Source organism: Musca autumnalis, unplaced genomic scaffold, assembly GCF_047663935.1.
Source record: "Musca autumnalis isolate F117 unplaced genomic scaffold, ASM4766393v1 scaffold_5, whole genome shotgun sequence".
Taxonomy (NCBI): domain Eukaryota; kingdom Metazoa; phylum Arthropoda; class Insecta; order Diptera; family Muscidae; genus Musca; species Musca autumnalis.
Window position 1 is genome coordinate 209,395,179 of NW_027412088.1, and position 16,720 is coordinate 209,411,898.

The window sequence follows — 16,720 nt, forward strand, 5'->3', positions numbered from 1 at the left end:
AGCTCAATTACTCGAACATGGTCATGTACTCTCAGTTGAAAAACATACCGGACAATCTTACGCACTATTTTCTCAACTAAGTCTATGTTATAGGACCAAGTCCCAGTATAAATTTCAAGACCGTAATTGATTAAGGGCATCAATAAAGAAAAAGCTAGATGTCTTCTTATGTTCCTTGGGGTATAAGCTTTTAAATTGTAAAGTCTTCTCAAAATAAGACAAATCTTTTTCGAAATTCCATTTATGTGGTCATTGAAATTTAGATCAACATCAACCAATATACCGAGACATTTTAGAGAATCAACAAACTCAATAGACTGTCCACAGACCATTATGTTAGGGTATGAGGTATTATTTCGAGGATGAAAATACATTGCTTTAGTTTTTACCGGATTTATTTCTAACTTGCTTAGTGAGAATAGGTCAGAGACGAATAGGAGGTGGGCATTTATAGACTCCACAGAAGAATATGATTTGAATAATAAATATATATCATCCGCAAAAACGTAGGGCTGACAAACGGGGCTATTCATAGCAGAAACAACATCATTTATGTAGGAAAGAAACAGAATAGGTCCCAAAATAGATCCCTGCGGAACACCGGAAGTCACAAAACCCACACTCGAGTTTACACCTTTTATTGAGACATATTGTCTTCTATCTAAGAGGTAGGAATAAAGGCCTGCGTACATAAGCTGCTTTGCCTGATTGCCTTGCTTTGCTGCTACAATAAAAAAATAAAAGAACAAAGAAGGCCGACCCAATTTCCAACTGATGGCAACCCAGTTCGAAATTTCGTCTTTATTCTATTATTTTTATTACGTCAGAAATGAAGCAGGTAAGCAAGGCAATCAGGCAAAGCAGCTTATGTACGCAGGCCTTAAATCAATTTACATGCAGTTTTTGAGAAGTTGAAATGATAACGAATTTTTTTTAACAAAATAACATGGCTAATGCGATCGAATGCCTTTGAAAGATCTAGAGAAACCAGCGTACAGCTATGATGCACATCTAACTGCTGCCTGACAGAATCTGTAATAGCAAGTACAGCCGAGGTAGTGTTATGATGTTTGCGAAAAGCAAACTGAAACGGACTGAAAAATGAGTGGCGTTGGTAATGCTCTAGTATTTGGTCTTTCATAATTTTCTCTACAATCTTGGACATGGACGGTAGTACCGAAATTGGTCTAAATGTATTAGCAGAATCACGATCATCCTTAGGAATTGGTACCACCCGAGCCAACTTCCAAGCAGAAGGAAATTTAGAAGTAGTAAGAATCGTGTTGATCAAATGTAGCAAAACAGAAGAGACAAATGGAAAAATCAGTTTAATGAATTTTATAGGAACCAAGTCACAGCCTAAAGCATTTGATTTTATAGAATTCAGAGCAATAGATACCTCACACTCTGATACAGAGCGAAATGAAAAAGAGTCAGAACGATCCACAACTTCATCAAAATTGAAGGAAATATCGTCAGCAGGCCGCATGTTGTCCAGGAAATCAATTGCAATATTTTCAACATCAGTTTCTTCACAAGCTGAATTTTCTTTGCTGGTACAGCCCAACTGCCGTAATTTAGACCACATCTGGGAACCACTCACATTGGAGAAAAGTCCACTTCCGTATTTAAACCTGGCTTTTCTTATTCTTGACTTTGTCTTATTTCTTAAGCGGGTATAATTCTTCCAGTTTTCTTCAGTAGGATTGCGAAGATAAGTACTGTAACTTCTATCTCTTAGCCTCCTGGCTTGAATTATTTCCGGAGAGTTAATCCAAGCATGATCATTAGAAACACGATTACATCTAATTAAAGGAACTTGTGTGTGGAGTAAGTTAATGACGTGATTTACTATAGATAACTGGTGATCAACATCGTTGGTATCAAATATAGAAAGCAACTCAGTATCTTCAATGAGATGTATAAAGTTTTCAATTCTAAATCTATTGTAGTCTTTAAACTCAATCCAATTTTGTCTCGACTGGTATGAAAACTCAACAGACAAGAATATGAAGCTGTGATAAGAGGAAAAGAACGGATATTGCAATTGACAATGGTGAGCACTAAAAGAGATTAAAAAATAATCAAGTAATGAGCTGTTTCCCGTACGAAGGCATAAATGAGTTGGGAGAGAATTATGCAAACAGTGAAGACCACATCTATCAGTAACAGTACGAAAATTATATGACTTGGCCAGTTCAAATAGGTTGTAATTGAAGTCACCCATGACAACAATATTAGAGTAACGATCAAATATGTCCATATGTAGATCTTCGAAAACATCAATTGCACCAGTTGGTAGATACACAACACCTACAATGAACGAAGTATTATTTCCAAATATCTCAATAAATAACGATTCGCAAGTACCATACCGAGTTCCCCTGAAAACCACCTTATACTTTAAATGCTTTGCAGTGTATAAACAGACACCGCCACCTCTACGAGAAGGACGACATTTCTAACCAGATTATAATTGGGAGTTGATAGAGAACTAGAGAACATGTGTGGTTTAAACCATGTTTCAGAAATTCCAATTATGTCTAGGCCGGAATCATTAAAAGTGTTTTTAAATTCTTCCAATTTCATGTTAGAGTTATGCCCGTAATTTCTACGCGTAGTTATCTATGAGTTCATAGATATCTCTAGTGTAAGCAAAATTTTATATTTTCAACTCATAGGTAACGTTACCGGGCCAAAAACGGTCGTGTTACTTACACCAATGATTTTACTTGGTTGATCGTTGCCAATGTGTTAACAGATGTAAAACACTTTTATGTGGCAATGATTTTGCAAAATCATGAATGAAAATCACCAATGTTACCACATGATTTCAAAAATTACACCCCTCGGTAAATGGCACCTAGAAATTACCAAACGCGTAGGTAAAGATAACTAATAGGTAGCTACCTACCCGGTTACCTAGACGATGAAATTACGGGCATTAGACGGACATAGACTTTGGGCATTTACATGGCCAATATTCAGATTTCTGGAAAAAGTCGATGTTAATCTTTTTATTATTTGATTATCAGTGCCTACAGGACCAAGATTTAGGTTATGAGTCATCAATTTTTATACAATATTCATATGTTTGGGGGGTCGAATTTAAATGAACTATACATATCATGTTGAAAAATTCAAAACAAGCGATTTCAATATGAAACAATTAATGCATTTACAGTGGCACAGCCACTTAATTGGAAATATGAGATACAATATTGGTAAAAAAAACATAAGAGAGTGAAATCAAGAAAAAAAAAAGACATTATAGTATCAAAAAGAAATGGAATTGGTTTTGAAAAAGTCGATACATTAATTATCGACAACTGTCCAACCGTCCAGCAACCACAAAATATTTTGTGGTTGCATGATGAATGTCAAAAATGAACGGCCACACTAGCAAGCAACAACAAAGCTGTCATTAAAAACTGACAATGTGTACCCAGCTTTAAAAAAATCGATATTATCGATAGTGCCATCGATTTTTGCCAGCTCTAATCTGCCTTGGTAATTATTAGCCTAGCTGATCGAACTTTGAACTGTCAAAACAAACTGTAAACAAGTTGAATTCGTTGCAAAAAGCAATCGGTAAATTAAAACTTGTTTTTTATGTGTTGAAAATTATATAAAATTAGGCATTTAGTGTTTAGACATCATAAATATTAATTTCAATTGATTAAAATTCTCTTTGTATAACAAAGTGAATTTAATTTGTTCGCCTTGTTTACAAATGTTGACATGTAAAATTAGCTATTCGCTGTGCCATGGTGACAATATGTTTTGAAAAAATATGGTAACATTGTCGGATCGCTTTTGAATTCTTTAGCACAGCATGTTGTTCGGCGTCTAACTTGCGTTTAATGTTTTTGTGCCAATAAAATCACAAAAATCATCATAGGAGGCTGAGAAACCGATACGGATTTTAGTTTGTTGTATGTTATTTGTTTGAAACAGTTTAATAAACTGAATAAACGAACGATTTGTTGGAATTTGTTAAATTAGCAATGGTAAGAAAAACAAAACACATCGCTGGTTCTATGCTCAGGAATGAGGAGCATGTTTTGAGCTTAATTTAAAAAACCTAGAATTAGATATGAATCATCCTTTTTATGGCTTTTAAGGAGATTTTAAATACATACTTTCATTTGTTTATCCGTAGGGTCCACGATCGCGTAGTCGATCCCGTTCATATTCCCCAGAAGACAGACGAGGACGCCGGTAAGTAGAATGTATGACGTTGTATGAAGGATGATTTTTAATGTTATTTCTTTGGCATAGACGCTCGTACAGTCGCGACAGATATTCGCCTCCAGCTTCCAAGACCCGTCACCCACCGTCTCCACCTCCATTGCCGCCAGGAAGACGAAGCTATTCTAGGTAAGTTGGCGTTCCAAAAACATTGAGGTTATGTGAACATTTCAATTAGATTTTAAGTTATGTACTATCTCGGGCTTTGTTTACAGAGAAGTTAGAAAAATTTGTCGCAAGCAGTCAAGTAATTTTAAAAGACATGTTTCAACAACAACACTCAAACGCCAATCTTTTAACAACTGAAAATAGATACATGAACAAATTGTGTACACACAACTCATATGAATGATGAATGCATTAATTTAATATAATTTTCCTTTTTACAAGATCTGAATCTCCACGATATAACCGCCGCAATTATAGTAGTCATGGTGACAGGTCAAAGCCGCCAAGGCCTCGCTCTCCATACGACAGAAACTATCGACACAACAGGGTGAGTTAACATAAGTATAAATGTTTCACAATAATATTCAGCAATTGTAAAAATATTAGGAAAAGCCTTCTCCGTGTCGATGTCTTGGAGTTTTTGGGTTGAGTGTTCATACTACACAACAACAGATTAGAGATATATTTAGTAAATTCGGACCTATTGAACGAATACAAGTTGTAATAGACGCCCAGGTAAGTAAAACTTATACATTAAGTGGATTACGAATGCCCCATTATTATGATCATTATATACAGTAAAGATATTACTGTGTATAACATAAAGGGCTATATAAATGTTCAGTAATAATGAGCGTTGATTCAAGAATATTATGAACAAAGCTAAAGGCTTGTCTGATACACAAAACACACACTTAGCTTTTTCTATAGAACTATTTTTAATTCTGATCTCTCCACTTAAGACTGGCCGATCTCGTGGCTTCTGCTTCATATATTACAAACATTTAGCCGACGCCGAAGTTGCTAGAGACCAATGCTGCGGGCTTGAAGTTGATGGTAGGCGTATACGTGTCGCTTATTCTATTACCGAGAGACCTCATTCTCCAACCCCAGGAGTTTACAGGGGCCGTTCCACAAGGTAGATGCAACATAGCTCCGTATTTCTCTAAAACAAAAACCTTAAATATTTTTAATTGCAGAAGTCTATCCCAACGTAATCGCTCGCAACGTAATCGCTCTCCATCACCTTACAGTCGTAGCCATCGTGACCGTTATGAACGAAGTCGTAGTCGTTCTCGTACACGTATGTACCAACCTAGACTAAAGTAATGTTCACAGACTCAAATTTTCAATTCTGATTTTAGGTCGCCATCGCTACTGATTTATTTACAAGATGTCCAATTTTAATTTTGCCCACTTTGTATCAAACCAAACTTTATTAACAATTTTGATTCATCCTACTTTCATCGATTTAACAAGTATGTAAATTTGTTTTTCAGTTTGTTTGCTATTTTATTCTCTATATCGAAAGGTAAAATTTGTACTTTCCTTATGAAAATGTCAGGATTTTGTTTCAATTTTTTTCTGCTAGTATCATACACACCATTGAGAAACGCAATATTATAAAGTATCAATTCCAGATATTAATTCATGTGCTACATTTCTATTATCCCAATTATTTTAAGATAGGTAATTTTTATTGAATGGAATTTCTGCATTTCCATAATTATTTGTTTTTGTCAGAAATTGTCACCCACAATAATTCTAATTTCTTTAGTTCATAAGGATTTTTGTAAAAAAAAGGACTACAATAATAAACTGTGAATTAAAACAAATAATGTCTTATGATGGATTCTGTTGAATTTGCCTAGATGTTTTATAAGCTATTTCCAATGTATTTTGTATAATGTGCATATCGTTCTCTATGCTACGAGCCCAATTCTCAACATCTCCCAGTTCCTTTAAGGCGGAACTGAAATTATCAATAAGTTGTAACCATTGCTGGGTTTGCTTGGCAAAGTTTGTAGCACCGACATGTAACTGTTTTGCTTCAGCATCTAATTTCTTTTGGTTTAAGTATGCCTGAGCGACTCTGTAACGAAATTACGGAAAGGTATGATGTCGAATACATATTCGCAAATCTAAGAAATACTGACCCTACGTTCAGATGCTCCACCAATGCCTTTGTTAGTTCATTTGAAGCTTCTATGGCTTCCTTTCGTTTGATTTCTAAACGGTATGGAGTGGGAGAATGGTAAGTTGCAAAGTAAAAAAAATGGTTATCGTTATCTCATACAAACCTTGTTCCTGTTTTCTCTTAGCTTGTTTAGCTTGATGTTCTTTTGCCATTGAACTCAACATGTTGTACTTCTTTTATGGGATTAAAGATATTTTTTATTTTTCGTGTACTTTCACACAGTAACAATGGAGATCAGATGGATTGAATATGAGAATACAATGAATTGAATGATGAAAATGATAAACAAAACAAACGAGACCATGTAGGGTTTAGTAGATCAAAAAATGCGATATCATACCAAAGTGAATAGTGCTAAAATTAGGCAAGGGAATTTCGTTGTCAATTATTCAGTAGTCACACGTCACATGACATAATTAACCGGATTTAGCGCATTATCAGCTTTTATTTGCTAAATCCGTCCAAAATCTACCAGATTTGCCATACAAAAATAAATCCTCGTATTGAGTGGATTTGTTTTAAATCCGGCATAAATCCTGTTTTTTGCAACATGTTGCTAGGAAATACAAAAAGTTTCAAGCTGGCACAAGAAACAAGATAGATACATCAGCGAATTGCTACAAAAAAAATAATTTAAAATGTCAACATTTGTAAAAAAGGCCAAAAAAATTAAATTTGCTTTGATATATAAAGTTGATTTAAATCAACCAAGACTAATGCTTTGCGTATACGTCAAATGAAAACTCATCCAAAATCCATTGGATTTCATTTGACGTTTAAGCAATGGAATTGACAGTTGAAATCGAGTGGATTTCGTAAATGTAAACCTAGCATAATGGTAGTTGCCTCAGCCCAGCTGATCGAAACTAAAACGTCAAAAAACTAGGAATTCGCTATGAAAAATCAAAACAAAAAACCATATGATTCACTGTACAAACACAAGCGATAAAAAGAGACAACAAGAAACCATTTGGCGAAAATTTTGACAGTTTACATTACAAAAAAAGTTGCTTTGTTGTAGCAATTCGCCGATGTTTCTACCTAAGTAATTGTACCATGGACATATGTATGTTTTTTGAGACGAATTCAATTTACAACAATTTCTTTTGACGTTTCAAATTCGATCAGTAGTGGGATTCTGTAACTCATTTTTGCTGTTATCGATAATTGTCGGTAAAATTAAAATGTTTATAATTTCGATAATTAACGAAATTTTTCGGTAAGTTAACGATGAATAAAAAGTAGTCGGTAGCCTCTACCGTCACAAACAGTGATGCCAACTTTTCTTTATGTTTTTAGTCATAATTTTGCGATTTAATTTTACCGATTTTTGTCGGTAACAGCAAAAATGAGTTACAGAATCCCACTACAGATAGGCTGATGCATCTACCCTAGTAATTGTGCTATGAACAAAATCAGCTGAGTGCCATTTAAATCCTGCAAAAGTATATCTAAATGCAATGAGCAGTGTGGCCATTTTAGCATTTTCGCAGCTAAATTTAGCATTATTTTTTTGTATTTAGCCGCAAAATTTCCATTTGGCATTTAGCATTTTTCTTAGCATTTTCCATTATCAATTTAGCATTATTATATCCACGAAATCTGAGATATTTTAGTACCATTTTTTATTAAAAAATCTGATAAGTTAATAAGCAAATGAAATAAAACATGTAAAAAACTTTAAGATTGCCCAGGTTGAACTTGTTATACCCTCCACACGAAATATTCAGAACTGATATGGAATAGTCCGTTTTTCTTTTTGCTACGAAAATGCCAATGCCACTATTTTAGGTGGAGAAGTTTTTTGAACACTGGGAACCCCAAATACTTAATAATTCAGTCATCTAAGGACTTGAAACCACCTGAAATCGGGCGGTGCCGTTATATGGGGCTATAGCAAAACTTGACTCCATGTAGTCAATTTTCGATTGAGAAGTTTTTAACTACCGCGAACTTTAAGTAGCAAATGATATCCAATTTTGCACGAAGATGTAAATAAAAAATAAAAAAAAAAAACTAAAACTTATGGTGCCGTTATATGAGCATGTCTCCTTGATTTATGGTGAAGAAGTTGTTTAACTACTTTGAACCCAAAATAACTTTAATTAGCCAGTATCTTTCCATGGGACCTATTCAAAAACCTGCACTCTATGTCCACATTTTTTGGTGGAGAAGGTTTTTGGAAGCTTAAATACCAAATCATAGCTAATAAAATGTAACCGCTTTATAGGGGCTGTATCAAAACATGGACCGCCAAGCAAAACAGCACGCTCTTCAATCATTTCCATTATAGGAACATCGATCGCAATCGCATTATCCCTATTTATCCTACAAACGTAGAAAAAAGAAAAACACGGATGTTTTCCAGACTTCGTATGGGCCACACATCCACACCTCCTTCATTTTTAATTTGTAATTACTGTTATAAAAGCGATAGCTGATGGCCTTAGTAGCCAATGCTACCTTCTTATTAACTATGTATTTACTACTAGTTAATGTAAATAAAATATATAAATAAAACATGCACCGCTCTAGTCCATCTTTGACACGACTGCAAACAAAAGACGCATTTTTCAAAAATTCAGTGCCCTATCTCAATTTTTGTGGATGTTAGAGTGATTACGACAGACGGACAGACATGCATAGATCGAATGAGAATTTTATCATGAATATATACTTTATGATTAGTTCAATGCACTACAAACGGAAAAAACAACCTTATGCTTAGTTTACATTTGGCGTCATTTCGTGATTTCGAAGGCGTTTCGTGATTTCGCGCGGAATCAAGCAAAATTATCATGATTTTGCATACAAAAATGAAATCATCTCATTTCGTGATTTCGGCGAAATCAACATCGAAATCACAGTACACATGATATACAACCCAGTTTTTGCCTAAAAAAGTACCAAAAGTTGCAACACTTTTCACGTATCACAATAAACAAGGTAGATGGTCAATTGCTGCAACAAAAAATTTTAGTATCAAAATTTGTAAACAATATGAAAAAATATTAAATTACTTTGTTACAATGCTATTTTTCATTGTGTTCCCGTACTTTTTTAATGGTAATGTTAGAAAAAAGAGCGAATTGTCAAAAATTGCTTCCCCATACAAATTTCTTAAAGAATACGGGAATGGAAAAATGACGGAAATTGCAAAAACTCCAGCATAAATGTCAAAATCAACGTTATAGCTATCGTATTAGATGCCAATGAACATGCTTGCTGCTATTTTCTACTAGGCCAAAATTGTATGGCAGAAAACAAGAGAAGAGGGCGTTACTCGGCGCTATTTTTGTTTAATGAGAAGTGGAAGTCTTGCTAGATTTCGGAGCAAGGGAACGCATTTTTAACACTAAACGGGAAAACTACTAATAATTGTTCCACAAACATCCCAGATGGGACAAGGGACTCTTCTCTCATATCAATGAGTGCACGCCGATTCATATTGGCTCAATGATATGGGACCTACTTTTTATTGCCGAGTCCGAACGGCGTGTCTTACGACACCACTTGTAGAGAAGTTTTTCATGGCTTAAATACTCAGGAAATGTCGCCAGCATTACTGAGGGGGAATTTTGCCACCGTTGAGAATTTGATGTTGCTTGGCCTGGGATTCGAACCGCAGACCTTCTGAGTGCAAGGCGGACGTGCTAACCATTGCACCACGGTGGGAAAACTACTACAAGTAGTAATATTTTGCAGGTTCTGAGCACAACTTTTATCTATCAAAATTTATTATAACGAAGTCTCAACGATAAAATCATTTTTTTTTTATTTTTTCATTTGTTAGTACTATACACAATTAATACGATATATAGATAATTTTACGATAATTTTCCAAATAAAGTTGTAACTTTCTATATTGTCGTATATTTTTGATGATTAATTCAATTTACAACAACTTGTTTTGAAAATTCATGTTTGATCAGCTGCGCCTATGCATCTACCTTGATCATTGTGATATGTTTGAAATCAACAAAAAATAAGTGTAAACACCGGGGTGTATTTCAGGTTTTCGTGAAATCCAGTGGATTTTGGAGCGCAAGTGTAAACTTGGCTTTATATAACTTCTATACTGTGGTGGAGGATATATTTTATTAAAAAATAACGTTTTTAAATTTAGCATTTGGCATTTTAATATTTATTTTAGCATTTTTTAGCATTATTTTAATGGTAATTTAGCTGCAACACTTTTTCAAATCTGGTCACACTGGCAATGAGATTTGTACTGGATTTATAGTTGAGGATAAGGAATAAAAACTCAATTTTCCGCAAATATTGCGCGTTCTCATTTAGGTCTTATGCCAGAGAATAACAAAGAATTTTCTAATGAATGTTCTGTTCCTTTACTTTTGAAAATGGTAAAACCGGCAAAAGTAGTAAAAGTTGTGAACTGCCCCCATATGAATTGTATGGTGTCAGAAGTAAAGGAACGCTTTTCGAGCAAAAAGTAATACAACTTTAAGATTCTTGCACGTAAAGGAACAGAGCTGAAAATGTTCATAGTCTGGCATAAGACAAAGAGAAAACTCACGGGGAGTTTACTTTCACGTTTGAAGTCATGATGTTTGATGTCAATTTTAAAAAGTTAAATTCTTTTAAAACACATATTTTAAAACTTTGAAAACTATTATTACTTAATTATGGAAAATTATCGCCGAATCGACGAAAATATTCCCTTTTTGGGCAAAAACCTTTATACAGTAACTGTCACTGAAAATGATGCAATCTAAACTAATAAATGTAAACGTTGATAACTTCGAAACGAGTTGAGATTTTTAACAATTCTTTAAGATAACATACAAAAATATTCCGTTTACAGTATCGTTATACTAAAATTTTACGGAAAAACAAAAATGGACACTTTTAAATTGAGCATTTAAAATGATGCACCACTATAATCGATTATTGATTTCCAAATTTTTGGTTTTTTATGCCATTTTAGAAGTCAGAACGGTGGAGTAATAAGTTCTCCTTCATTTTCAGTTGTTTTGTCATTGATTTCGATAGAAAAAATGATGTTCCTGACGTAATTTTGGCATGATTGTAATTATTAGCTCTGTTCCTTTACGTGCAAGAATCTTGAATTTTTACCACTTTTAACTCGAAAAGCGTTCCTTTACCTCAGACACAATACAATTCATATGGGAGCAGTTTACAACTTTTACTACTTTTGCCGTTTTTACCATTTTCAAAAGTAAAGGAACAGACCAATTGTCTCTTTGTAGGCAATTTGGCTAGAAAATTCTTGTTTTTGTAGTTATTTTCCAAAGTAAGAAATACATGTATTTTGTTTTTGTATTTTTGAACGCACATACAACACGCAAAGTTTTAAGTTTTGACCTTATAAAAACAAAAATTTCAACACCCATTGTTGCCATTCAAGCCCAAACAATACTACCCCTTAGACGAGTTTCATAGAATCACTCCAATTATTTTTTGGTGCCGTTTTTTTCAAGTTATGTCGTATTTTTGCGGGCATTGTGTGATATAATATTCTTAGTTCGAAAGAAAATCAGCATATCTGGCGTAAAATCGATATTTTACTTGTGGAAGAAGCAAACACACAGCTGAGTTCAATGGTCGATTCCGTATTGCGATGCAATTTTTCCATTACGTATGGCAATATTCGCCTAGCTTCGTCAAATTTTGTCGCCGTAAGGTTCGTTTTCCGGTAACAACAAATTAGCTGTCGCCGTGCATTTTTACAAGCGAATAAAAACGAAAAATTGAAACGTAAGCAGCTTACCGATGTTCAACTTCCGTGTTGTGTCTGTTCGCACTTTGTTTGCTACGTTTAATCTGGTACGTACCTTTGCTGCAACAAGAAGGTAGTGGTCCGAGTCTATGTTTGCACCTCGGAACGGTCGTACATCCAACACGCTTGATGCATGTCTTCCATCTATCACAACGTGATCAATTTGATTTCTTGTTCTTTGATCTGGCCCTTATGAATATCGAGATGATTAAATCTGGTACTGCTAACTACCATGTTTTTTGCCGCTGCGAAGTCTATCAGCCTCATACCATTGTCAGATGTTTCACTGTGGAGACAGAATTTCCCGACTGTTGGGCCAAAGATATTCTCCTTTCCAATTTTGGCATTAAAATCGCCTAGAATAATTTTAACGTCATGGGCAGGACAACGGTCATATGTTTCTTCTAAGGGCTCGTAGAATATATTTTTGGTCTGTTCGTCCTTGTCATCGGTTGGGGCATGAGCGCAGAAAAGGCTAACGTTGAAGAATTTTGCCTTTATCAGTATTGTGGCAAGTCTTTCATTCTCTGGTGTGAAGCTGGAGACCAGATGTTTTAACCTCCGACCAACTACAAATCCGCAACCAAACTCATGATTTGTGTCATGGCAGCTATAATACAGTGTGTCCCTTTAGGTGTTGTTTTGACGCTTTTCCCATTCCATCGTATTTCCTGTATGGCAGTAATGTCGGCCTTGTACAATTCAAGTACATTTGCCAATGCGAAAACTGCACCTTCTCTATAAAGAGTGCGAACATTCCAGGTGCAGATTCGCAGATAATGGTCCTTAAAACGTTTGCAGAGGTCGTAAACTTTAAAGGGATTTGTTTTTCTTTTCTTTTGTTTTTTCATAGTAGGCTGCATTTTTTTCTAGGGAAGTGTTACTAACCCGGCGCCCAAACCCAAGTTTTTAACGTTCTTATGGGTGAACGCACGGCACATTTCAGCTCACTAACTTTAACGGATGTTAAAGGCAGTTCCCCAGGTGACACCACGGGGAGGTCAGTGTCCACTTGAGATGTAAGAGGGACCAAGATAAATCCTGTGTTTTGCCTTGTTAAAACCGGTCAGGACCGTTCCTTGGTATCTTCCATCCCCTATGTCACCCTAAAATTGTTATCGTAGTAAAAATTTATAGATTATTCTTACAGGTTCTGTTTTTAATGCAGTTGTGTAATTAAAATTTGATTGAGGTTGCTGGAAATAAATTTCCAATAACATTAATCATTTACCCAGTACAATGTTTGCATCCATAGATGCAGTAGAATCAGTAGAACAAGTGCTGCTGCACTACATCTTTTTCTTTGATTCTTTGATCTGGAGACAGCCAGGTGCCCTTATGAATATCGAGATGATTAAATCTGGTACTGCTAACTACCATGTTTTTTGCAGCTGCAAAGTCTATCAGCCTCATACCATTGTCAGATGTTTCACTGTGGAGACTGAATTTCCCGACTTTTGGGCCAAAGATATTCTCCTTTCCAATTTTGGCATTAAAATCGCCTAGAACAATTTTAATGTCATGGGCAGGACAACGGTCATATGTTTCTTCTAAGCGCTCGTAGAATATATCTTTGGTCTGTTCGTCCTTGTCTTCGGTTGGAGCATGAGCGCAGTTTTTAACGTTCTTATGGGTGAACGCGCGGCACATGTTAGCTCACTACCTTTAACGGGTGTTAAAGGCAGTTCCCCAGGTGACACCACGTGGAGGTCAGTGTCCCCTTGAAATGAGAGAGGGACCAAGATAAATCCTGGATTTTGCCATGTTAAAGCGGGTCAGAACCGTTCCTTGGTATCTTTCATCCCCTATGTTTCGATCACATTGTAGTCAGTCCCATATTGGGAAATTCTTCGTCTACTGTCACATCACCTGTGGTTGGTGGACACATAGACAATGAATTCTTTTTACCCGTAGATACGATATCACCAATGGGTTCGCAGGAATCTTTGTACCAAAACCAAACTCAGCGTTTGCATTACTCACTGCAGTACCTGTCACATGGACCACAAACGCAACAACAATTGCTGAGCAAATCAGCACATTCTCTGAATCGCCGGCATCCCGGGCGAAACAACCTTTATCTTCCAAAGCCACTGGTCACAGCCCTCAAGTCGTTTGCTGTTCAAGTGAGGAGGAACTAATATCACTAAATTCCTCCAGCTTTTCGAAGTATCGCAGCGATGAGAGCATGGGTCATGAGAATGAACGTTACTACAAACGTCTGTCACGTGAGGGCGAGGTTAGTCATGGTCAAATGCCGGTTTTGATGGCCCAGCAACCCACCCAGAGATGAAAAACCCAACCGGCGCACTGTCCATCTATCAAGCCCCAGCCAATAATAGGCAACAACCTGAACCTCAGCAGCTAAGGTCCTCGGTAGAAAATGGGGTATGTGATGAAAACCGATTCGACTCGATTTGCAGAATCGAAATTGAATATATTTGGGTTGTCTTTGATGATGAATATATATTGTTACGGAATTAGATTTAACTAATGTCCGTGTAGACGTTGTTTTATTCCCCGATACGATTTGTACCAAATAAAACAGGGTTCGTTTTAGATTACGTTTCTACAATGCTTTATTTACTTTATTACACTTATTCAGAACCGACTTTAATTACTAAGCACACAGCAAGTCTCTGGTTAGCACGCAGCTACTCTTTTACCGATATGTTCAGTTCAACGCTTAAAACACAACTACTCGTCATTGCCAGTTCCCCTGCATTTATATCCCAAAGTCTCCCTGTTCGAGAAATATCTAGAGCATATGGCAACACCTCGAATCTGTACAACGAACACACAGACGCACATTCGCACTAAGCGAACAACCATACTCACATACATACCAGAGGTCCGCAAAATGCCACTCGCTTTTAATGCATATTCGCAATTTCGTGCTTTTTTCATTGCTTGCTATTGCCATCTCTGTTTAATGCTATTGCTTGCTTTGCCTTTACTTTCATGAGTGTGTGCCAATTGCACACACACAACACACTACAAGAGCTCGTTGCCTTTTTTTTGCACGCTGCCTTCGAAAAAGCACGTTGCATTACAAATAGCAGTAGATATTTCTGGTCAAATTTTCATGTTAATAAACATAAAAAAATTAATGTTGAGACAATAAAAACAATTACTAGTTTAGTTTATCCTATTATTAAAGAAACTCAAAGAAAAAGCGAAATTTTGGCAAATGTATTCATTTATTCAAACAGAAGATGGTACGATACTGTGTGGTGGTATGCAGTATTGTGCATACTGCATTTGCGAATCGTGTGAATACAAATGTAAAAGCAAGCAAGCATGCACTAAAGCAGTGAATCATTTTTTGGGGTGAATCTGCTTTTTGCACATTCATATTTTTTATATGCAAGGCACTGCACTATTCGCTTTTGGGAAAAGGCAATAGAGTGTGCCTTTTATATGCATTTTGCGGACCTCTGATACATACATGGGGGATGATCAATGGCGTAATTACAACAACAAATAAATGTAAGAAAAGAAGTGACAAACTAAACAATAATTACATGACTATGGCAAACAAAATAAAAGCACATTAATGAAAGGTAAAGAACATCTAGAATAATGAAGATAATTCTACATGATAATTGTTGTTGCTTAAATAAAGTAACTGCGTAATAAAACTTTACGTTACAATTCAAATTTTTAAATTAACGGAAATTAAACTAAACTAACTTAAACCTATCAGTTACATTCGTAACAATATTTTCTTCGCAAAACTCCCTTATTTAAATAATATTTTTAAAACCCAATCACAATTTCAATAAAATATTCACCAAAATTTGAAATATACGATTTCGAATTATGCGAAATCGTGTCGAATCGGTTTCCATCACATATTTGAATGTCTCAATCTCCAAGCTTCGTAATACCAGCAGTCTACAGTCTATGGCTCCCTATGTCCAATGGAATCCCCACCAACAACAACCTTCCAGGAACATGCAAAATTATGTAAACGAGGCCAAACGTAGCATCAGTTATGACAGTCACATCCATTTGCAAAATGTCAATGGTAGAATGCAAAGTAAACCCTTGCCTCTACCACCGCCACCCAGAGACCCATTGCGGAGAGTCAGTGTTGGCAGTGGACAGTTGCAGGATGGAAGTTCCGGTGATTTGAGACCAATTTCCTAATTTCCCAAAAGTACTGTACATAAATGCTATATATTTGTAGACTAAGACGATATATTTACAAATTTCCTTAAACGGTGAAGTTCAACGATCCATCAGCCATGAAAAACTAAAACATATAAGTCTCAATAAGCGGGAGAATTCGACTAAACCATTTTTTAAATTTTTTATAATTGGACATAGACGATAATAAATCTTTAACAGCAGCATCAATGGGCGAAAAAAATGCGACAAAGTCCGTAAAAGAAAAGAAAAGATTAAAGACAAAATCTGCTGATAAATTTAAAATCCTCCTCCTGGACCGAAGAAGTGAGGTAGAAAATACCTACTTTTCAATTGTCAATCATAAAGTCCATAAAACTCATTACGATGGGCCAGCAACGCCCTGAATCTGCAAGTATTGAAATAAAAAA

General features: G+C 35.7%; 2 protein-coding genes across 2 annotated transcripts; one reads left to right on the forward strand and one right to left on the reverse strand.

Annotated features, from left to right (window-relative positions):
* The first annotated feature begins 3,780 nt into the window (after positions 1–3,780).
* On the forward strand, positions 3,781–6,035 carry tra2 (transformer 2). Its single transcript, XM_073989848.1, has 8 exons — positions 3,781–4,010; positions 4,163–4,221; positions 4,282–4,380; positions 4,642–4,747; positions 4,807–4,935; positions 5,163–5,338; positions 5,400–5,503; positions 5,565–6,035. Exons 1-8 carry the CDS (start codon positions 4,008–4,010, stop codon positions 5,579–5,581), a joined length of 693 nt encoding a protein of 230 aa, XP_073845949.1. The 5' UTR covers positions 3,781–4,007; the 3' UTR covers positions 5,582–6,035.
* Positions 5,857–6,672, reverse strand: Blos1 (biogenesis of lysosome-related organelles complex 1 subunit 1). The gene is made up of 3 exons (XM_073989849.1): positions 6,501–6,672; positions 6,357–6,429; positions 5,857–6,292 (listed from the first exon to the last, which is right to left on the reverse strand). The coding sequence occupies exons 1-3, from the start codon at positions 6,559–6,561 to the stop codon at positions 6,043–6,045; spliced, it is 384 nt and encodes a 127-aa protein (XP_073845950.1). The 5' UTR covers positions 6,562–6,672; the 3' UTR covers positions 5,857–6,042.
* Between the last annotated feature and the right edge of the window lie 10,048 nt (positions 6,673–16,720).